This window comes from Neofelis nebulosa, chromosome 10 (genome assembly GCF_028018385.1).
Source record: "Neofelis nebulosa isolate mNeoNeb1 chromosome 10, mNeoNeb1.pri, whole genome shotgun sequence".
In the NCBI taxonomy this organism is placed as follows: Eukaryota; Metazoa; Chordata; class Mammalia; order Carnivora; family Felidae; genus Neofelis; species Neofelis nebulosa.
In genome coordinates this window covers 38,033,612-38,057,660 of record NC_080791.1, presented here as the reverse complement: position 1 = coordinate 38,057,660, position 24,049 = coordinate 38,033,612, and the positions used below count along the sequence as shown (strand labels likewise).

Genomic DNA, 24,049 nt, shown 5'->3' with positions numbered 1-24,049 from the left:
TCATAAAAATAAACTGATTTAATTTTTCCAAGTCCGACTGATTCAATCTTTTTGCTATTACTTCAAAATTACCCTAGATTACATGTTTTCAAATTGGACAAAGAATTAATCTGGTATCAATGTATAATGACAAGCTATAGGAATAATCTCCTAAAACACCAGTTATCTTAAAAACAATTATAATCATCCTGTGTTCTGAGGAAAGATGATCTTTGATGTGACATTCATAATCATTGTTTGTTTAAAAACAACTTAAAACTAATAAATTTAATAACAGTTTAACTAAAACAAATTTAGCCTTGCCCATAAATTCCTAAGAGAAGGCACTCTCTTCCACTCTATACAGTATATCTAGCAATGCCTGTTGCTTTAAAATTGAACTAAACGTCTGAACTGGCATTTATTAAGGAGGAGATCAATTCCATTAAAGACTGGAAACCACCGGATCAGAAAATAATTAGTCAATAACTTTACATAACCTATCCCAACCTACCTTAACCTTTAATAGACAATTTTAAAGACTCTGATATAATTTTTTTATAAATAGTGCCTGTATCTTACAGTAGATTCCAATTTATTCAAAGATAATCATGGATTGATTTAAGTTATTTAAATTTTTCCAGATTTGCTTTAAACTTACAAATCAAGTACGGTGTACATAAATATTAACTTAGATAACCACATATTATAGGGAAAGCAGATATATGGACCACTGCAGAAAAATTATAAATTTTTAAAAAACTTTTATAAAACAAAAAGAAAGCAAAATATGTAACTCACAAAATATGAACATGAAGCCATAGGACATAAAAAATAAAATTACTCTATCAGAAACAATTTAAAATTAAATCTTTGGGGAAGTATTTTTACATAATTCAATGAATTCAGTGACCAACAGCTTCTCATATCACACACAAACCACAAAATCATCTAGAGTCTATATGCATTATTAGTTCTTAATGCAAACTCAAACATTTTACTAACAACTTTGATTTCCTTTTGAAATAGGCTTCTGTACATATGCATTTATATACAAACATTTATTAAACATGATTTTAAAACAAACTGTATGTACAAAAGATCGGCATTCCTATAAATAAAAACATTAGGTGGCAAAAAGGCACTTGTAAGTAAAAATCTACAGTAGTTTGTACAAAACAGAACACATTTTACCTTGGATACTGTACAATAAACATTAATTCCTATACGAATAATGAAAATACCAGTTTACTAACTAATGTTAATGATGTAACTTTTAAAAACATATTTACATATATTCTGAAGTTCATTTAATAAAAGCACCATGATTTTCTCCTAAGTTCATGTTGATGCAAAGTAAAAACACAATTACCAAAAAACCAGTGTTCACCATTTTCCTTGTTTAAAAGTTTTTGTATTTCTAAATTGCAAACTTTTATCTGAAATTAGCATAGTGTAAAACACAAAACAAAACCAACCCAAACCCTGCTGCTCTGACTTCTGAAAACCGTAATCTATTATTGCCTGTTGCATTTTATAAAGAGCACTACTCATGCACTCCTTTACAAGTGTTTAATACTATTGCTGGCAAAAAAGTTCCTGGATATCAAATAATTAAAAAGTAACTTCAAACCAGTTGAAGTTTTATTTGAACGTTTTACAACTTAAAAAATGCTGTGTATCAGTTACAAAAGTGAATAGGAAACACGCCAATTCATTTGGTGTGCAAAAATATTTCTCCACTACACAGAATTTAAGGGCTTCACAGAATTTTTTTTCAAATGTACATTTTCAGCAGAAACACTACATGAAAAACTACTTTCTCAAGGGGATGTTAGTACGCTTCCACTTTTGTCAAACTTTTTACCCTTTGACAATGCTGCGACCTGTTTGAGTAGTTCTCTGTTTTTGGCCTGTGGGAGACAAAAACATTTAAGATGAAAAATGCTTGAAATATTAAGTCACACTGAAGATTACTACTTATTTAATGCTGTTCTTTTCACTTATAGAACAAGATTTCATTGAAGCACTTAAAATAAATGAAAGAATTAGTATATTTAGGTTCATCTCTTTAATGTTGGATATGGAGAAGGAAAATTTTAGATTGGTTTATCACCCCCCTTTGTAAAATGTCAATGTAAATGTCAAAGATACAATCAGTTAGAAAAAAGGCAACTCAGAGTGAATCCATTTAAAAGAGGACCAAATTTTAAATAAGGAAAACATATTCAGTTCTTTATCTTAAAGATGTAAAATGCAAATACATTTTATAATGACTCAAGTGATGATTTGGGAGGAATACTGCCCAAAAACTGTACAAAATCTTTCATATATTTACCTATTTATAGAATAAGCATAAGAGGTCCTTTTTGCAAAAATATTCACTCTTTATCACTTTGCCAATTTTCTCAACCTAATGCTCTTCAAACAATTTTTTTGAAGCACCCTGTCTGATCTTATTTGTGTTCCTTTAATTGCCGTAACAGTCATTTGGTACTGGTTTTGACGTAATTTGAACATTTACACACCATCACTGTTTTCAGATTTGTGAAAGGTTGAAGCTTTTTTTTCAAAGATTCAAAATTTCACTTTGCCCTCAATCTGAACTGTTTGTGCACATCATGCAAACGTTCCACGGACCACTGACAAAGACACTGTCCTTGAAACAACGCACTATGACAATCACCAGTGTTTAGTGAGGAGGAATGTGTAAGGAGGGACGACCTTCAAGTGAATATTTTCACATTGACTGCCTTTGCCTCTCTTAACTGTGGAAGCACAGGTAATAAGGGCCCTCCATATCTACAAATACATTCATAATCAAATACCTTTGGAGTTTTTCAGCCCAAGTGTGGAGAGTGTTGACAGTGGACTAGAGTCTGAGCACTGCCCTAAGAACAAATTTTTTTCTCTGGTTTAGGGAAGAATACCATTTATTTTCCTTCACAGATCTCAAGATTTTTTATTACCTAGATATACTTTTTAACCCCGGTGCTTCATCTTCTCTAATTTGGCCTCTGTAGGGCAAGAGAACACCCTGCCCCCTTCTCTGTGTCCCATCTTAAACCAGTTTCATGAAAACATACACCTTTTCCAAGCTTTGTACCTCCACTCCCCGACTTTTCTTCAACCAAACTCTCCCCAATTAATACCTATTACCTCTTAAATGCAAATATTCATAGAACTATCTCGTATTTGTGCATCTAATCATTTTTATGTTCAACTGCATATATAGCATTTCTCTAACAGTTGTTAAATAAGATGGTAATTAAGAGTTTCAATTTCAAATTCAATTTCAATATGAAATCTAGAAAATCATAAAGAATTTAAAAGGATTTTTGTTTTTCCTTTAAAATTAAACAGTGTGAGAAACTCAGAAGACAAATAATGAGAATGTCTGGTAGTTAGTGGTAAGTCAAGTGAGTATACCAATGATCAACTGGTTTATTACTCGGCTGACCAGCCTTAGCCACTGTTATTAGTTTCAAATTGTTTTCTTTTTATTGTTAGCTACATGTTATGTAACTTATAATTATAATAGACTCTTGCTAAGAACAGAAATCTTAACAGAAAATTTAAAATACAGATTAGTGAAGGACATAAAGAAAATTATGTTTGCAGATGTGCCTCAAAGAGATTGCCATCAGATCTAAGTTTTCTTTATGCAAAGCCTTTTATATTGACATACCAAATCATTAAAAAGTTAATATTTGAATTATCTTTCCTCAGTCATCAATTAGAAGCAAACACAAAAATTAAAGAGTTCATAATTTTCATATTCTAAGTATGAAACACAAGAACATTAAGTGTTGAAAGCAGTTCTTCCTTTTAATTTTTTAGCAGCTAATTTTCACTTTGCCTTTATTCAGTCTCCTAATCACATCACTAATAAACTTAGTTGCTGATAAGTTATGCAAGAAAAAAGCCTTTAAGAAAAATAAATAGTGCATCAGTTGTTAAATGGAGACAAGCCCAAATGTGTATTATTCTAATTTAGGTACATTAAAACATTTTATAATGCAACACTTAAATATGTATGCATTTAAAATTTTTATCCTAATGTTATTTCTTTATTATGCACCCTGAAAAAAATCATTTAAGACTCAACAAGTTAAGCTAAAAATGTTTAGAAACACTAGCCTAAAGGAAAGACTATCTGAAATCATACAGATTTTGTTACAAAAACTCGCAGTCTATTTTCTCATATGTAAAACAGAAATGTCACCACCCTGAGAGGAGTTGAAATAACTAACCAAATATATAAAACACTGAGCCTAACACAGAGTCTGATACATAGTAGGCACTCAAAGCTTGTTCCCTTTCTCCCTTTATTAGCTCCTCAACAAAAGGTAGAATTTTTTATTTGGTAGTCTTTTTAGACAACTTAGGTTGTTTATTTTGGTATTTTGCATAATTTTGCCTTGTGATGCTCACTGATTTATTTCCCAGGTTTGATAATTAAAAATGTTTTGAGAATTATTAAAACAAAGTAAGTCTTCTGCTACAGGTTCAGTATTTTATCACAAAAAGATAAGAAAAATAGTTAACTATATTTACACACCTAGGCAGAAAACCCTACTCGTACATGGTTGAAGGGAGTACAGTTAAAAAAGGGCATACAACTGTAACAGAATGTCTCCAGCAGTAACACAAAAGATATAGGGAAGTGGTCTGATAACAAGGATTAAACAGAAACCTGAGTGACCTGAGTTGGTGGGAACACAGGAGAAAGTACAGTTTAATCTGAATCAGAAGATGTACGTTTCTACGTCAGTTCTGATTAATTATATGACTACCATTTCATCTGTAAAATGGGAACTCAAAGTTACTGTAAAGAGCAAACAAGACAGCCTATGTAAAATCATGTTAGAAACTTCATGCTTCTATATAAACATCAGTTGCTCTTCTATTATATAAACCTCAGCAACCGACCAAGAAAAGTTAGGCTTAAGATACCAATCAGACTAAGATGTCAAAAAGAAGGTCCTCTGTGCTTACAGCAGGAAAATAAAACAACAAATTGCTATTTTGAACACTGAGAAGTACTAAGTTTTATCATTTTATCATTTATCAACAGCTTCTGTTGCCAGGTAATCATTCAGTATTAATAAATGAATGAGAAAAATAAGAATACCATAAAGCAAATATTTGCTGGTGGATGATAATGTACGAGAACCCTAATCATATGGGTAATTTCTCAGGACAGAGGGCAGATGGACATTTCCATAAATCAACACTCATTCAACAAATTATTTGAGTGCCTACTATGTGCTAGGTTCCACACAAGGTTTCCCTTTAAAACTCTTTGTAAGATCATTAATGTAAGCATTAAGACTAGGGCTATCACTCAAATTTCAGCAGGTTCCTAGATGCACTTTACAATTTTATTCAATTTAAGCTACCTTCAAAGAAGTATGAAGAATTACAAACCAAAAGGTAGGAACAGCACATTTACCCTGATGCTACAATGACTGAAAACCCAGGGCAGTATTAATCCTTTCCTTCTGAAGCTGCACTTTTCCATCTGCAGTCTATGAACTGGCACGCATCCTCTATGCTTTTATGACTTAAAACTACTGAACTTTAAAAACCCTGTTACCCAAAGATTAATTCTAGAAACATCAGAATCTATAAATCAACAGAACATGTAATTAATTTAGTGTGGTCTGATTTCTAAATTTACAAAACCTAGGTGCAAAAAGGCTTAAAAAAGGCTTAATAATCCGTGTCCCTGCTGGATGCTCTCCATCTCTGCATGCCGGATATCAGATACTGCCGTCTTTGTCACTATGGGGACCCTTGGCTTCACCATTCAGTTGTACATACACTGAAATCCTCCTGAGTATGCTTATCTTGAGGCTGGCCTTGGCCTAGATCACTAGAAGCTGCCCACTGCGGCACACAGCAGAATCCTACTGAACACCTTGAACATCAGTATGAAGGTTAAAGTGCACTCTTTTGCCTTTCATCACTGCATGTGGCATAAATTTCCTCCACTTGAGGTCCCTAAGAATTGGTTTTGTATGCCCACCTCCCATTATCTGGGAGAAAACGGGAAGAATGCTTATAAAACGTACTAAAGACCTTATTTTCACCTTAGTTTCATGAATCCAATTTTTAATTTTTTGCTTTCACCCAATGATCAATTGAACATACTCCATCGGTATCCTCCTCTGAAAACCCTGTATCAAGTTTAGACAGAAGTTTTCAGAATTAACAGACTGAATCCCCTATCAAGTGATTTCAAGCAATAACACTTAAGGGGAGCAGGATTAAGAAGTATTATAAAACCAAGATTAAAGTTGAAAAAGCACCAAATACACCTAAAATAGGGACACCAATACCAGTCCAAGATAATACACTATTAATTATAAGCAAGGTTAGCCCTCCTTGCCTAACAGTTTACATAAATGTTATTTACCTGAAGTTGTTCCACAGTTTCTTTGTGAGCTTTTTCCATACTGTTCATCTTTGTTCTCAAATTTGACTCTTGATACTGAAAGTCCGCCTTTAGTTCGGTTAGCTGAGAGATAAACAAGCATATATACATAAATATGTGTGTATGAAAGTGTAATATATATACATGCACAAACACATTTTCAACATACTTCATTATAAAATCACAATTCATTACAGAAGTGGAAAATGTTAGCAGTTTCCTGAGTCTTATAACCTATTTAGAATTTGTTTTGTGAAATGAAAGCTAGTACAGTGTATTTTAATGGTAAGATAATACCAAACTGTCAGTAAAACTTTTGAGAAGATGCCTCTTTTGTTTCAATTTAAAGATGGTTTCACTGGACATACAGTTTGGCACCTACTATGCCAACAAAAAAGTTTAATGGCCAATACCGGGGAAAAATGCTTCAATGACAACATACTTCATATTATACATAAGCAAACTAAATGTTAAAAGTGGTTTCAGGTTAAAATATTCTTTCATGAACAAAAAGGAAGGTTTCACACTGGGTGAAGTACAAAGAGGAATGGTTCTATCAACCATAAGCTATACTGCTTTTACTTTAAAATTTATGTCCAGAATTATGTATCTAATACCACCTAAGACTTGAAGTAAAATTAAGAACAAAGCACAGAAATACAACTAACACGGAATGAGAAAGAAAAGGGAGTTACTTTAAAATTTTGGCTAAATTAGACAAATTCAAGAAAAAAGTCAGTGGTTTGAGAAAGCTACATTCTTTTCTTAAGTATCAGTGGCATACATAAAAATACAAGATATTTATGAGCTCAAACTAAAAAAATAAGTCCATATTTTATCATTTTGTTATCAGAACCATGGAGAAGAAAACTTCTGGTTATTTTCAAATGGTTTTCATTACATGAGCTTTAAAGATTTGCACTTCTGTTTTGTAATTAGCCAGTAACCTCAAAGATGTATAACAGCAAAAAGAGAAAGGAATCATGGTGTATTATATTCTTATTGTCTGAATAAAAGCCCTTGCTTTTGCCAAATTCAAAGAATAACTGAATTCTCTCCCTGTTTTCTACATTAACAAAGGAATTCCTGTTCTGAAATGTCAATTCACATCAGATCAGCTAAGATAATTATTCTTGTCACTCCACTGTGTGTTGCCTTCAGATTATGAATTTCTGGAAGAATCAGGTCTTATTTATTTATTCATCTTTGAATCCTCATGATCTAGTACATGGGTAGCTCTAGAAGTCACTGAATAAAGTGAAATAAATTCAAGAAAACACCTTGGTTATCTTACATTTACATCATAAGAAAAAATAGCAAATATGTAGTTATTTTAGGCTAAGAATTATTATGTTTCTTAGGACACTATTATTTCCTTTCCTGTTAGTGTTTTTGTAAAAAAAGGAATGCTAACAAAAGCAGAAAACTTCCAACAAACTGCACTTACATACAAGAGTCATGCTACGGAAAAAAAATTTCAAACAGTCAAAATTCCACAATTCATTTGGAATGTTTTATAGTCAACTTACTGTTTCATTCAACTTTTACCTAGATTAATACAGATAAATCTTTATGCAATAGCAATGTCTCTAAGATTTTGTGCATAAAATAAATTTCCATAAAAGCTCAGTAATTCATAAAATTTTGCTAATTAAAAGAACCATAAAAAATATGACAATCATTACTGTCCTATTTTTAATCTTACATCAATTCTAAATTTCATATACTGAATTTGCTTGAAGTAAGGTCCAAATGTATTAAGATAAACTTAAAACTACTAACCATCACAGCATAGGAAAACTGTTACACAAAAGTTGTGAAATGCCAAAGGAAAAAGTTCAGATTCAAGCAACACTATGGATACTCAGAGACCGATAATTCATACACATATTTATAATCGTGTCTTGTTCACAATTTTAAAAGGAATACGTTTAATGTTTTCCTATTGCATAAGATGTTTGAAGTAAGTCAAACTAGATAGTCTAAGAGTATAAACAAGTACAAAAATAGGTTCTGCCCTCAAAGATGACCCAGCATCAATAACAGCAGCTATGAACACTCAACATGTGGCAGGAGCTGTTAGTACTTCATACTTTCATGTAATTGTAACAACTATCTCATGAGATGGTATCAATATTCCCATTTTTAAAATGAAGAAAAAAAAAAAAAACTGAGCACCAAAGATGTGAAACCATTCTGTTCAAGTTCACACAAAAAAAGTGTTATAACTTTTCACTAACCTGACAATATATTTGATATTCTTAATCTAACTGATAAACAAAGTCCTAATAAATACATTTACTTCTTATAAAATGATCTTAGACACCTAACTCTAATCACTGACCACCACACAGGAAATTCCCTTTGGACTACTTTTCACCAGTTATTTGATCTGGAGTGAAATACATATATGATTAGTATGTCAAAGACTCAACTACCCTCTTAAATCGTAAGAATTCACATAATATTTCATTTACATGTCATTTCCAAATGAAGACATCAGGCCTGTTTCTACACTACAGGTTTAATAAAAACTAATGTTCAAATATTACAATTCTAATTAGCCCTCAGTTAATTCTTACAACTAAAATTCTGAAAGACCATTTTTACCTATCTTCACTAGATGGCTTATGTTCCAATTTGGCTTCTGTAATGTGTCTCGTAAGAATCATACACAATAAACATTACCAAGTTATTGAAGTCTAATAAAATTTGCAATTACCCAGCAAAAGTCAAGATGTAAATCTTACCAGGCTTCAATGAACCATGTCCTTACCTTTTTATCTTTTTCTAAAATGGTCTGGTCTCTCTGCTGTAAGAGACGTTTAAGTGACATCACTTCTTCTTTCAGTTGACTTATAAGGACAAAATTGTCTGTTCCCCCACTATCTGCTGACTGATTTATAGAGCTACTAAAAAGAAAAAAGTAAAACACAGTTAAATGAAGTAGAAGGAAAATTAGCAGGTGTTCAAATTGCATAAATTAGACAATTCCACAAACATCCTTAAGGCTAATGCAAAAAAATATGTACCTGACAGAAATGGATGCAACTGGCAAATTACCTTACTAATGGCACACATTACATACACCTGCAGAAATATAATTCAGTATTAGCTTTTAGGGGGTCAATACTTCTAGTGTAAAGCAATAGGCAGCCAATTTGTACAGTAACATCAGCAAACTTTTGGCTAATGAACTAAAACAAACTCACGCTCATAATACTTCAAATTTAAATACATTTTCCAAGCAGGTCAATTTAAAATATCACATTAGATTTGTGTTTCACTGAAGAATAATTAAAAGAAATAGAATGTTCTATTCAGATGTTTTCCTTTTTTTTCTTTTTTCAAAACCCAAATTTATTCCCCAAATAGAACAACAGTTCAGTGCCACTTGCTTATTGCCAAAATTAAGTTAAAATTTTTAACGGATTATGGTTACTCTTCTAGGTGACTCAAAAAAGTCAATGTAGAAAATACATGTTTCTATTCTTTTACCTAGTAATAGCTGGCAATCAACCATAACTGTTCAACTAACTTGAATTTTCACAGCGCTAAAGGAATTCATTTTTACCTATCTCCGTTAGATGGCTTAGATTCCAATTTGGGCTTTTTCTTTGGAGTTTCATTCTGAATTGCTGCAGAGGATTTATGGCTGAAATCAAACATTAATAACAATAATTAGAGTAAAAAGGGCAGAGGCACCACCTGATAATTCTTCTTCCTCTAAAATATTACCGATCATCATTGATTTTTTAAAAGCATAAGTAACAAAGTTAAAGGGAAGTCACGTTAAAAAGAAAATACGTCTCAAAATACTTCAGAAAATATGTTAACATATTTACCTCTGTTTCCACAGTCCCTGCTCTTGTTCTGGACTCAGATTGCTGATTCTGAAAAATACATAAATGACATCTAACAACAACATTTATTTAATACATCTATGCTTAACAGCATTCTTCCCAATGGACTCAAATTACACAGGTTTAGAATTTTTTTTATTCAGAGAAGACATACTTAAATTTTCAAACTAAGATAATATATGTTGAATAAACCACATTCTAGTGAGATAACTTCTAATCAAGCAAGTACTACCCATCTTAAATTCTTTAACAAAGGTACAGTTATAGGGATTAAATTCTCTTCACCAGGATAAGGTTCTACAATTATAAAGTAGGACAGTTATCATACTTAGGCTGCCCTTACTACTTCAGACAGAAAATATTTGATCTTTAAAGTTAAGGCCTTCTTAATAATTCTGTATGAAGATTTCTCCTTTGGAGTAACTCCTGTTGCTCAGAACAGTGTGTCAACTTGAACCAAGAAATGTCTTAATTTGTTTCTTTCCTAGTTTTCCTTAGAACCCTTTCCAAAGTCTCTAGATCTTTCTCTGGTCAGTACTCTGGAACAGTCATGCTGAAAAAAACTGCGAAGTTTCACAATAAAAACGAATTTTACTTTTACTTACAATTAAATGCTGTATTATGAATTTTCCCAATATGCCGTAACACTAATAACCACTTTATAATTCACTATGAATCCTACGTGCTTTTCTCCTGTACTTGTGTATCAGCCAATCCTGCACTAACCCTTCGTTTATTGATTTGTGAATAGAGCATCTCCTATGTACCAGATGCCACATATTTATACAATGTAAGGTGTCAGAGAAGACGTGGGCTGTGTGACATTTTGCCAGTTACTTAAAATTCCTGAGCCTTAGTTCCCTCATCTGCAAAATGGTATGATATATACCTTATAAGTGTATGAGACTTAAATGAGTTTACGTACATAAAAGCACTTCATACACTACTTGTGTATATACAATAAATACAAATACGTATATACATTTGTGTGTATAAAATCCACTATTGTAGCTGTAGACGTTTTTAAAGCAAAAGTAAAAAAAGAAAAAGTCAGACTATGTTCTTTAGAATCAGTCATAAGATAAATACCAAGTTGGAGAAATAATGCCGTAATTCTATAAACCTGAGTTACTCTTTATTTGTGGCAATAAATGGCAACCCTACTGAGGAATTCAGTTGCCATTTCTTTTACAAATTTAATTATAAGCATTAGCAAACCATATAGCCACACATGAATAGCACTATCCAGATCTCCAAGTGATCTGGAACAGTTGGTGTGTTCCAATCACAATAATGTGAGAATAATCACATTAATAATGATTTAAGGAAAACACTTAGAATTCTCATCTTTGCTTTCTGAGATGGCCATTCCTGGATCCAGACTGATCTGTTTTTGTTGTCCTCTAACCCCACCCATTACTATATATTACAACATGTATGCTCCTCATAATTGTTCCAATCTAGTGAACTTAAAATAGGATCTCACAAACGGACTGCCTACTCATCAAATGGTCTATGTCCATCAAATACAAAACAGTATTTTTATTTCTTAAGCAATAAAAAGGAAAAAAAAAATTAAAGGTCAATACAATCCTTATTACCTTTACTTTTGAAACCTGTTATTCTTTCAAAAGATGAAGTTACTGTCACAGAATGATCTTTATAAACATACTCTCAGTGTGTCCTATCACATGCTAAGAAAAATTTATAAAGGACAAAGGAAAGGGATGCTTCAGTTGAGTTTCAGGAATATATCATTATGACAGTTATTTTGTCATATGTTTTCTTAAAAGAGCAGAAAAAAGATGTTCATTTTGTTCCCTGGGATATTCTGACAGAAACACCGTTAAGATTTCTTCAGAATAGCCAGATTAGAAGTCACTACGGACTCCACTATTGTGACATCCAGAAAGCACGATGACAGGGTAAGGCAAATGGAAAAAATGCGACTGAACATCACTACCTCAATAAAACCTCGTAATAAATGCTTGCCTACAATTTAAAATCAAATCTATTAGAACTGTATTATATTCTAAAAATATCACGTATTCTTAAATGTTGTAGGCATCAAATTGCTATAAATGAATTTATGTTTTACCTGTCTAGACCTTTAAAGACTCACAGAGAATTCTGGTGAAAAATAAATTCTTCCGAAAATTGGTTATCATGTCACTGTTTTTTCCATTTTGATTTGTATTTATGTTGTAATATTCTTGATTTTTCCATGAAGACTAAAACCACAGTTCAAACAACTTTATACTACACACATATTACTACAATATAACTTTTTCCTCCCAAGGCATTTTAAAAATCAGTTTAGGGGCGCATGGGTGGCTCAGTCGGTTGAGCGTCCGACTTCAGCTCAGGTCATGATCTCACACTCTGTGAGTTCAAGCTTCGTGTAGGGCTCTGTGCTGACAGCTCAGAGCCTGCAGCCCACTTCAGATTCTATGTCTCCCCCTCTCTCTGCCCCTCCCCTGCTCATGCTCTGTCTCTCTCTCAAAAATAAATAAAAACATTAAAAATTTAAAAAAAAATCAGTTTATATTCAAACAGAATTCCTGCCTATGTGTTTTAAAAAAGAACAAAGTACTACTAGTTTAAGAGATTATTTTTCATACACTTTTGGAACCTTCACGATTTAGAATGCTTCTATCATGATCACAAATGAGTCTTATAATTTGTTCTGCAAAAACACTGAACGTATGTATCCTAGTCACTGGTTTAATTAAAACAAGTTACAAATTAATGATAACTGATAAACATAACTCCATATGACTGTGATTTGTATTTATATCTGTAAACATTTTTACAAGTAAAATCCTAACATTTAAACAAAAAAAGAATATTGAGGCCTTTGATAACATAAACCAATGAAGCATTAACTAACTCTGGTTTACTTGTATTTTGACTTCAAATGATCATAATTTTATATAATAATTCTTTAATGCCCTACCTATATTTTTATGGTAAACAGCTAAACACACTCCTGTGTATAATTTTATACAGGCTTACCTCAAAGATACTGTGGGTTCAGTTCTAGACCATGCAATAAAAAGAATATTGCAATAAAGCAAGTCAAATAAAATGTTTTTGTTTCCCAGTTGCACATAAGTAATGTTTATACCATACTATATAGTCTATTAAGTGTGCAATAGCATTACATCTGAAACAATATACATACTTTAACTAAAATATTATTGCTAAAGAAATGGTAATGCCATCTGAGTCTTCAGCAAGTTATGAATCACTGATCACAGATCATGAGATAAAGCTGTTGGAAAATGGCTGCCCATAGACTTGCTCAACAGGAGTTACCACAACCTCTCAATTAGTAAAAAACAGTATCTATGAAACACAATAAAGGAAAATATAATAAAACAAGGTATGCCTGTACACTGAATAAAGTAGGGAAAAAGCCCTAAACTCAAGATGCTTACTATGTACAACGGAAACTAGCGTCTGCAAAAAGTTAAACGCTTATATACGCCATTAAAATGCCAAGAGAATTTTAGAAAACATGACTTCAAAGTACTTACTTGTGATGGCTACTGCTGTGACGATGGTGATGGTGATGATGGTGGTGATGATGTTTTGAATGATGCTGGTCTTTCTCAGTAAGAGATGAAGAAGATGAGTTTGAATGTGAAGATCCCAGGCTCTTCCTCTGTTCTTTTGTCTTCTGTAAAACTCTCTTGTATGATAAAGTACAGAGCCAGCATAATAACTTTCCATCAACCTTTTTAAAGAAAATACTTGTATTAAAGGTACCTCTAAACTGAGTATAAGTGAAAGCAGGTAAGATAAACTATTCAATTCCTGTGTGCACACTCGTGTTCTCTCTTACACACACACTGAGATTGTTGCAAAATGGAAATAAAATTAGACTTCACTGAAACTTCAGAAAACGCTTGTTTGGTATATCATAAAATTGGTGAGGATGATATATGGACCTCCATTAGTTTTGAAGTGTTTTTTAATTTGGAGAAACTTTTCTTATTACAAGGAAAAAAGCATAAATTGATAATGTGCTTCAAAGATCTTACCGAAGCACTGGCCAGAATTCTTAATTCACTGTGTATTTACTAAATGACACAGTAGTTCCCACCACAGTGAAAACTGTTAGTTTGGGAAACAAGGAGAGCTTAAATGACATATACAGTTGATTCTCATTATTCGCAGGTTCCTATCTGCAAATTCACAACCTACTTGCTAAAATTTATCTGTAATCCCCAAATCAACTTACAGTGCTTTGGGGATCATTCATGAACATGCACACAGCAGCAAGAAATTTCTGTAGCTGGAGAGCAAATGTTCCCTGCTGAAGTTTAACAAGGTGACACTCTGCTGCCTTCTTTCAGCTCTTATACCATAAACAAGTGTCCTTTGCATGGTCTATCTAGTGCCATGTTTTCTGCATTTGTGCTTTCTACTGATGATTCCACTGCTTACAATGAACCCCAAGTGTAGTGTTGAAGTGATGTATAGTGCTCTTTAGCACGAGAAGGCTGTGATGTACCTTATGTAGAAAATACACATGTTGGATAAACTCCATTCAGGCATATAGTGCGTTTGCCATGACTTCATTTAATCAAACAATTTATATCAAGTAAGGTATCTTTGAAGAGAAGTATTCACAAAACAAGATTAAGTATTGATCAACTAATCACAACGTTGTGACCACAGGCAAGAACCTAATCCTGTACTGCCCCCTTAGGAGCAATAGTTCAATATTCGTTAATTCAGTGTTTGCAGCAACTTTATAGAACCTAACTACCACAAATAATGAGGATCAAATGCACATGTGTCAAGCGGGAAGGGAAGAGACTTTTTTCCAAAATTAAGACTAAACCTGTAGAAAAAAAATTTTCTTTCTTCTACTTGTTCACACAGTAAGTGGTGGAGGGACATGTCTTACAACTAGGGTACAAATACTGCTGTGGAGGAACCTGGGGAGGAACCTGCTTCTCAAAGAGACAGTCATCCTCCAAATCAACTGAAATTGACAGACAACAGGAGGCCTGTGTGAATGCTGATCAGCAGAGGAATGGCACAGGCATACACATACTTTTTAAGTCACTGTAGGTAGAAAAAAACAAACAATGGTTGAAAACTAAGCCCCGAATCAAAAGGCACAAGACTAACTTTGAATTACACATGTTAATGTGCCATCAGGTATTTTTTCACACCAGCAATTTCATGCAACCAGCAAAAGGGTAAGTAGCTGAAAGGATTTAAAAGCAATTAGTAATTCTGAACACGACGTTGGATGACCAAATGGTACAGAACAGCCATCAGAGAATATTGTTTCAACATACAGTAATCTCAACTAATCAACACACATTGTACGTGATGCAACAAGAAGAAAATGCACTGTCCCTACTCTTCCATCTAACTATTTGTTTTCAGGGACCCAAAGGACACATCAGGTATTAGTGCATTCATCACAATAACTTCCCACCTGTGTGGTGTTTTAGTTAATTCTCAGAAGATATCATACTATAAATACCTTTCTTCTTCCTTCCTCCTTTCGATCAAAAGCACACTGTTGTTTGCACTGTTCACAGGTCTGAGGTGGTCCGTATTTTTTTTCTGAATTTGTACAACGCTGACACTTTGTACCAATAAATGCTGCAATTATGTTACAGTATTGACAAGGCTTAGGCTGAAAAACAGATACACACTTTTACTACATTTGCTCAGTAAAACATACACCAGTATACAATATATTTCTGGGACTAATCAAGGCAACAAGTAAAAAAATTTTGTCAGGTATGTCGCCCTCTCATATTTAACAACATTTATCATGTTTCCTATTTATGTATGAACATTTATTTTTAGAGTCATGCAACTTTTTCTTAACTCTATTAAATAGTTACATAAGATCATGGAAATGTATTTATGACTGAAGAGTATATCATATAATATAAAAGCTACATGTGACAAAGATCCCGAAGACTGAAAATAAAGGTACATACTGATACAAAAGTTTCCTATATTCAGCATTTAGGAGAATGAACTAATTTCATATCCTGGTTAGCTTAATTACTCTTTCATTTATTAAAAAAAAACACTTAACAACTTCTTCATCTACAGGTAAAGATGATGAAAAGAATATATATTATATGTGAGCTTTCAACTTAAGAACTGGCACAACCATATTCAATCTAAATTATGATAAACATACCTTGATTTTCTTTGATACTCAAAAGACAATACAGGATTTTACAGAAACTTAAGGCCAGCACTTTGGGTAACCATGACTTTACTATACTAATGTCTGTGATATACACATAACACAAAATTTCTTCTAGAATAATGTCAAGATTTTGTGAATAAATGCCTAATTGTGCTGTTATGTAAAAACTGTCAGAGGTTCTGAAGAGAGGATAAAAGTGTGATTATGCAAACTTTAGATAAGTGGGTTCTCCATAACGAAAAGTTTGTTTGCTATGTTTGAGTCTTTATGGAATAAAACCATAAAGTTCACGATCAAATTCAATATACACGTGTCCATAAAATGACTGTTAAATGTTGTCATCTTCCAATGAGACTATCTACAGAAAACTTCTTTCCTGAAATATTTCAATGTGTTGAATGTTTAAGGACATAGCAATACATATTTTTTACAAGGTCCGTCTTTGTGAAAAATGTTGAGTAGTAACAATAACAAAATATAAAAATGTAAGACATACTTACTGTGCCAAATTGCTTCACATTTTGAGCACACTTCTTACATATTGTATTAGTTTTGCTGAAAAGGAATTGAATATAGATGAGCAAATTTACATAGCTGAGGTAATTAATACACCACTGGACTAAAGCAAATATAGTTTGGATCTGTTTGCTTTAGTAGTTCTTAAAACTTACTCTAAAATAGACCAAAGATCTTTTTAGGGATGTGTATTATTCAAATTCAGTCTTTATTCATTAACTTTAGATAAATGTCTTTATACATTTTTATCATATATTTCTTGGTATAGAAAACAAAACCCCCCAAAATCCTCGTGTTTTCTATCCAGTTCCAAAATCTTCACGTCTGCCACCATTTATGGACAGCATCACATCTCCGTGCCTACCTAACCTTCCTCAGGGTCTTGTCCACTAGGATGATGCCAGGATCCACACATGAAGAAATTATTTGTCCTTCTCTTTAGGCTACTCTCTTGTATGTGCCCCGATCCTTAACAGGAATCACCCTCTTAAAAAGTATGTACTGTTCTTCTACTGGTAACAAGTTACTAGATTTCACCCTTGGAAGGTAGTTGGTAATATTATAGACCTTTCCTCATGTCCATGTCATCACTGATGTTTTGTCTTTTTTTTTTTTAAGCTTCATAGTAACTGTTTGTATTTCCATTTTTTGACAGCAAAGCTGTACATTTTCCATGCAATCATTTATTCTCCCTTTCTTCATGTCTAAACTGAAGTCTAGGTGACAAAAAGACCATTTTTTGGCAACACGGTCTCTCTCACCACACATAAACGGTTTACAACTTAAAATTTAAGAAGCTAAACCATCATTTAAGAACACTTTAATACAAATACGGGACGACAACCCCCAAGTGTTCCTTACAGACAGTGCTGTCTTTAACAATCAAAAACTGTTCAGTATACAAACCTCTCTTGTTGAAATTCTGATCTGCAGTAAGTACATTTTACAATAGGATGCGCAATCCGACATTCCTGTAATAAGACAATATATTAGTATCTATCTCAAAGTCCCAAATTTCACTCTTCTGGTAGAAGATTATTACACAACCTAAACATCTCTAAAACATCAACAATACCTGTCCCCCAACGGACCCAATTGAGTGATTTATCATGTAAGTGGTCAATTACAGCATACTTCCTTAGGGAAGGCATAGGTGTCTTTGTCTTTATTTGATATGGGGGTAATGCTACAAATAAATTAAGAAAGCTGTCAGGGCCGATTTTAAGGGTTGGTTAAATGTGAAACTACTTAATATTTTGCACCGTTGCTCACAGACAGCATCCCGGCTTTAATGGGATGGGAGGAGCTCCAAATCATAGAGCATTCTGTCCCCAAACCAGTCGCTTCGCTTTCCTGGACAGGGAAGAAGGATGCCATCAGCTTTGCGGCTTCAGGTTCCTAGCAAGAAAGTGCAAAAACCGTCCCCTGCCTCCCGGTGGAAGGAGAGGACAGACCAAGCAGAAAACCGAGATGAAAACATCTCCACCCCAGGGTCTCTGCGGCATAGACAGGTGGCTGCCTCCTCACTCAGCCCCACCCCTGAGACCCCTGAATGTTGTTGGGGCCCGGCCCCCTCCTGGGACGCCTTGGAAGAGGGCAAAATTTGGTCTTCCTCTCAGGGGCCTTTCCCATCTGATGCCCACGTCCTCGGATAAAGGGGTCCCGGCTGAGGAGAGCTCCAAGCTCCGAAGGCGCCGGCGAAAAGAGCCGGGCTGCAGTGCAGCGGACACCCAGCTCCCTCGGGCTCCGACCAAGGAAACCCCGCCCGCCCGCCGCCCAGCGCCCACGGACCTTGCAGAGCTGCTGGCCCTGGGAGAGCTCCTCGAACGGATAGCGCTGGGTACACTTGGTGCAGGCATACAGGGCCGAGGCCGCCATCCTGCTCCTCAGTCTCCTCCTCTCTTCCACCGCAGCCCGCTCCGAGGCGGGGCCCTACGGGGAAGTCGGGCGCCGCCGCTGCCGCCGCCGCCCCGGCCGCGGGCTCCTCCTCCTCCCCCTCCCCTGCCTCGCGCCCACCAGAGCCTCGGCGCGAGAGCCCAAGGCCCTGCGGTCGACACTGTCTCCCTCCGCCTCCACTTCCGCCCCCAGCCCTCTCAGTGACGCCGTCCCAGCCGCTCCCGCTTAGGCCCCTATAGCGGCGGAGGGAGACGAAGAGGATACTTCGATGCGGTTTAGCTGCGCGGCAGCGGATCCGCTTCCTTCTCGGCCTCCCTTCCCCATCTCGGATTGGCTGGGAAGGCTACTGCGTCACTCGGTCGCTCCTCCCAACCCCTAACCCCGGGTACGCAGGGAGCTCCCACAAAGGGAGGAAGTTGCTGGCCAATGACAGCCCGACGCTATCAGCGCGCGAAATCCGCTTCAAACTCGCCCCGCCCAAAGCCCTCAGTAGCTGTATCTAGCAGCCAGTCGCAGGTTTGAGTGAGAACTCCCCAATCCAATTGGGCAACTGTTGACGGAGGTTTACTCTCTGCCTCCAGTCTTTTTTTCTCCTTGACTTCCATTGGACCAAATCACTAAAGCCCCTCCTGATTCTATTTGTTATTGGCCAAAAGCTAAGTACTTCACCTGGAGAGGCGTCTCTGAGTGGGGCTCACGCTCTCTCCGGCGTTTAGTTCAAGGGAACTGATGGAGTGTTTGAACTTCGCATTCTCTTTCATTCAACTTCAGTCATTCGATTCAATTGCCACTGGAGACACCACTGCACCAGGCCCATGTTTCCTCCTACAGAAGGCCCGCCCCTTTTGTAGAGTGCCGACAGAGCGGTCCGGTGGCCGGCAGGATTAGCGGACCCCACAGCTTCTGCTATGCGCTACCTTGTGACGTCAGCGAGGGAAGAGGCGGATTCTCTCCTACTACCGGAAGACGTCCGCTTTTTTGATTGGCTGTGCAAGACGTCCGTTAGGACGTTGTTGCCTTTCCCGTGGGCACCGTGAGCGTGGGCGTCCCCGTGGGGGGTGTGCGCAGGGGTTCCCAGACCCGGCACCAACGCCCCAGCCCCTTCCATCAGGGGTTGGGCTTAGGGTCGCCCCTGGTGGGCGGCTCTCGAATCTTGGGGAAGAGCTTGAGAACCCGGATCCCCCCAGGGCTGCGGAGGTCCTTTGGGGAGGCAGGAAGATGGCGGCAGCGTCGGTCTCTGCGACTTCTGGTTCTCAGTTCTCGGTAAGAAGCGGTAGGCGTTCGAATAGGCTCGGGCCTGGCGCCTCTTTGCTTTTCCTCACCCTTCAGAGTGCTCTCGGCCCAGAGTCTCACCCCATCCTGGGGAACGGCCGGGAGTGCCTGGTCGTCCGTGCTCCCCTGACGTCCAGTGCTCCTCTGTGAAGGCTGCACCCTTAGTATCGAAATAGGCTTGGCCCGCCTCCATCCCTTGTGCTCCCCTCACCTTCCGGCCTAGCAGTCCAGGTTGCCGAACATTGCCAGCATTCGCTGGGATGGCTGCCCACGCCCTGGCCTTGCGAAAACGGTGCTGCTTTGGTCACGTGGGTGTAACGGCCCTTTTTGGAGAGTCTCCGAGACCAGGTAGGCGCACGGGTTGGCTTCATTGGCGGCGGCTGCATAGTCCGCAGCCTCAAGTGCTTACTCGTTGCTGCTTGTGCTGATTCCTTGCCTGCAGTGCTTCCCCTCGTACGTTCCCAGTAACTTTGTTCTCGCTGGTCTTAACCCAGAGCGCGCGCGTCCGACCGCCAGTATTACTTTGACTGCAACGTGTACGCGCCGTTTTAGGGCGATGGGGGAAGCTGAGCCTTAATACTGTTTTCGCCTCCACAAGGGCCACCAGCCGGTTCAGTCACTTATTATTTGTCGAATTGGGGTGTCGAACGCTAACTAAGCGTTTGGGGATCCGCCGCATTGGGAATAGGCAGGAAATGTGAGGTGGCCAAGGGAGCCTTTATGTCTTCAGTTAGCTAATGCTGAGTGCCCGGCATACTTTTAGGCTCTGAGATTGATTACACAGGTGAACAGGATGGAATCCGTGCTGTGAAGAAGCAGCCACTGAAGAGAAACTACCTGTAATTAGGTTGTTCCCCAGTTCTGTTTGAGAACTGCTGCTCTACTAGAAGGACCTAGGCAGGAGTGGTTAGCAGCGCTTGGATAGGCTAGAAGCTGTTTTCCTAGTAGGGGAGATGGAGCTAGCTAGCTGGGTGGGGAAGGAATTGTAAATGCTGGTCACCAGAACTGAAAAGAAGAAAAAGGCACCTGGGGCGTTTCTGGGTAGGTGCCAAGGCAATAGGAGCTTTGGGGAAACTCATTTGGAATGAGCAGAGGTCGTGTGGCGGTAGAGTTGGGTTGAATTGTGGCAGTAGGTGAAAACATGAGAAAAGAGGGATGGGGAAGGAAACAGGAGATTATTAGGGTAAAGTTATGTCATAGACGCTAAGGGGGAAAGTTTAGGGAGCACCAACAGCAGAGTTACCTTGGGGAAGACAGTTTTCCTCAGTTTCACCTTTTGGTGACTTAAGATTTGCCCTAACGAGTCCAGAAGTAACTCAAGAGTTGTAGCAGAATGGGAGTAACAAGTGTGCAGAAGGGAAGGGAAGATTAAGGAGAAGGATTGAATGAAGCACTTAGAGTTTATTCAGGAATTAGGTCAGTGAAAGAGAATAGAAAAAGAGGAACTATTAGACTATTAGGAGGAAGTGTCTGTAAGTAGTTGGATGAGATTATATAGGAGTTGTGGTTAATTGGGAGAAGAAGGCTTTTCACTGCTTTCAAAACTTAGACTGAGCAAGAAATACTCCTGTAAATGTTAATTGAGCTGTACTTTGCCAAGTCCATCTAGCTGTGCCCGGGTACTAGGATGTGATGTCAACCCTTGACCCCTCAGGTAGCCTGGACATAAATTTCAGAGAGTGTTCAATAGGAAAGCACATATGTTTTTTTTTGTTTTTTGTTTTTTGTTTTTTTTTTAATTTTTTTTTTTTCAACATTTTTAAATTTATTTTTGGGACAGAGAGAGACAGAGCATGAACGGGGGAGGGGCAGAGAGAGAGGGAGACACAGAATCGGAAACAGGCTCCAGGCTCCGAGCCATCAGCCCAGAGCCTGACGCGGGGCTCGAACTCACGGACCGCGAGATCGTGACCTGGCTGAAGTCGGACGCTTAACCGACTGCGCCACCCAGGCGCCCCAGCACATATGTTTTTTACATGCTTAGCTCAGCTTTAAAGTGGATTCTAAATATCAATAATATACTTTTCAAATATCTAGGACCTTTTGGAAATCAAAGTGTAACAACCGTCTCAATTTGACTTGCTACATCAGAATGTCTAATTTGAAAGTCACTGTCTCAGAGAAAGACAGATACCATATGGTTTCACTCTTATGTGGATCCTGAGAAACGTAACTGAGAACAAACTGAGGGCTGATGGGGGGTGGGAGGGAGGGCAGGGTGGGTGATGGGTATTGAGGAGGGCACCTTTTGGGATGAGCACTGGGTGTTGTATGGAAACCAGTTTGACAGTAGATTTCATATACTAAAAAATAAAAAAATAAATAAAAATAAAAAAAGAAAATGAAAGTCACTGTCTCAAAACAAAAATGACTAAGTTTAGTTTGTCAGTGTGTAAGAAGTGGCCCTGCTTTTAGACACTTTAATTGTCTTGTCAGAAATAAGGCTGGCATTTCCAACAAAATTTAAAAAACATTTTAGCTTAATAAACAGATGATCATAAAATAAGGCAACACAAAAACACCTTTTAAAACTACAGCATAAACTCAGAGGCTACTCATATTCAGATTTTAGGATTGTGAGCATCAACAATTCATTTGTATTCAACGCTGATAAACCCAGCTTGGAGCTAGCAAATAGTGCTAAATAGAGGTGCTTTTACCAGGCAAGGATTTTGACTGATGCGTTCAGGAGGAAGCCGCTACCATGTAAATCTCAAATGTGAACAGGATGGAAACAGGTGATACATTCACATCGTTTTGTTGTTTTTTTAAGTATATTTTGCAACAGCAGCAAGACAAGTAACAACAGCAGGTAACTTTGAGTGATTGCTATCATTTTCCTAGTGGCTGGCTCAGGAAAGCAACTGTGGTTGGCGCAGTGATTTTCAGTGGAAGTATAGGCAGCATAGTGTTGAAGACTGTCTTTCCTGTCCGTCCCTTTTTATTTTCCCAGTAACCGTCGTCAGAACTCTTAAGTGTCACTTTGGATTTAATAAGCTAATCTTCCTAACTGGTCTCCGTGGCATTTTAGCCAGGCCCTTTAACTCTTTCTTTCTCTTAAAAGTTTTATGAATATAACACAGATTCTTATAACATTGAATATATAAAACATTTATTTTGGAGAATAATAAAATGAATACCTTTATGCCCCTTTTTGCATCTTCCTGCTTTTCTCTCACATACACACCACCACTATACGTTTTGAAATTATAATAAAATAAACTTCTATAGCAGTAACTGGCAGTCATGATTTTAAATGCTTTTCATATATTAAGTCTTTAGTATTTCCATTTTTGAATGAGGAACAGAGAGGTTAAGTCAGGATTACACAACTAGTACATCATAGAGCCAGTTTGTTCACTAGTTTGCCAGCCATTCCAAAAGAGTCCTTTTGTGATCATTCCTATATGTTCCACAAGTGCAACAATTTCTCTAGAGCAGCAGTTTTTTTTAAAATTTTTTTTTTTTCAACATTTTTAATTTATTTTTGGGACAGAGAGAGACAGAGCATGAACGGGGGAGGGGCAGAGAGAGAGGGAGACACAGAATCAGAAACAGGCTCCAGGCTCCGAGCCATCAGCCCAGAGCCTGACGCGGGGCTCAAACTCACAGACCGCGAGATCGTGACCTGGCTGAAGTCGGACGCTTAACCGACTGCGCCACCCAGGCGCCCCTAGAGCAGCAGTTTTGAAAGCATGTTCAGAAGACCTTTGGGAGTCCCTAAGTCCCTACAACGGGATCTACAATTACCTTCCTTACCCAGCCACTTTGTGGGAGACCAGATTTTCTTAAACGTCAGCCAAAATAACATCTAGCAGAGTGAATGCAAAAGCTAATCTAAGAATCCAGCAGGCTTCTTTTACATCAAGAATTAAAGAGATTTGT

General features: G+C 37.1%; 2 protein-coding genes across 3 annotated transcripts in view; one reads left to right on the top strand and one right to left on the bottom strand.

The window, feature by feature from the left end:
• Nucleotides 1-723: 723 nt before the first annotated feature.
• On the bottom strand, nucleotides 724-19,266 carry FAM76B (family with sequence similarity 76 member B). Of its 2 annotated transcripts, none has more exons than XM_058687407.1 (10): nucleotides 18,788-19,266; nucleotides 17,903-17,967; nucleotides 16,981-17,035; nucleotides 15,791-15,946; nucleotides 13,821-14,020; nucleotides 10,264-10,311; nucleotides 9,993-10,073; nucleotides 9,195-9,327; nucleotides 6,401-6,502; nucleotides 724-1,892 (listed from the first exon to the last, which is right to left on the bottom strand). In XM_058687407.1, the coding sequence occupies exons 1-10, from the start codon at nucleotides 18,872-18,874 to the stop codon at nucleotides 1,803-1,805; spliced, it is 1,017 nt and encodes a 338-aa protein (XP_058543390.1). In that variant the 5' UTR covers nucleotides 18,875-19,266; the 3' UTR covers nucleotides 724-1,802. The 2 variants fall into 2 exon arrangements, with proteins under 2 accessions (XP_058543390.1, XP_058543389.1); XM_058687406.1 differs by having other exon boundaries at nucleotides 9,195-9,330; nucleotides 18,788-19,262.
• A 552-nt stretch (nucleotides 19,267-19,818) lies between these two features.
• The window catches only part of CEP57 (centrosomal protein 57), a 38,092-nt gene continuing 33,861 nt past the window's right edge, over nucleotides 19,819-24,049 (top strand). Inside the window, exon 1 of the mRNA XM_058687405.1 lies at nucleotides 19,819-20,155. Within this exon, the coding sequence (XP_058543388.1) occupies nucleotides 20,111-20,155 (45 nt within the window). The 5' untranslated portion in view covers nucleotides 19,819-20,110. The remainder of the gene's footprint in view (nucleotides 20,156-24,049) is intronic.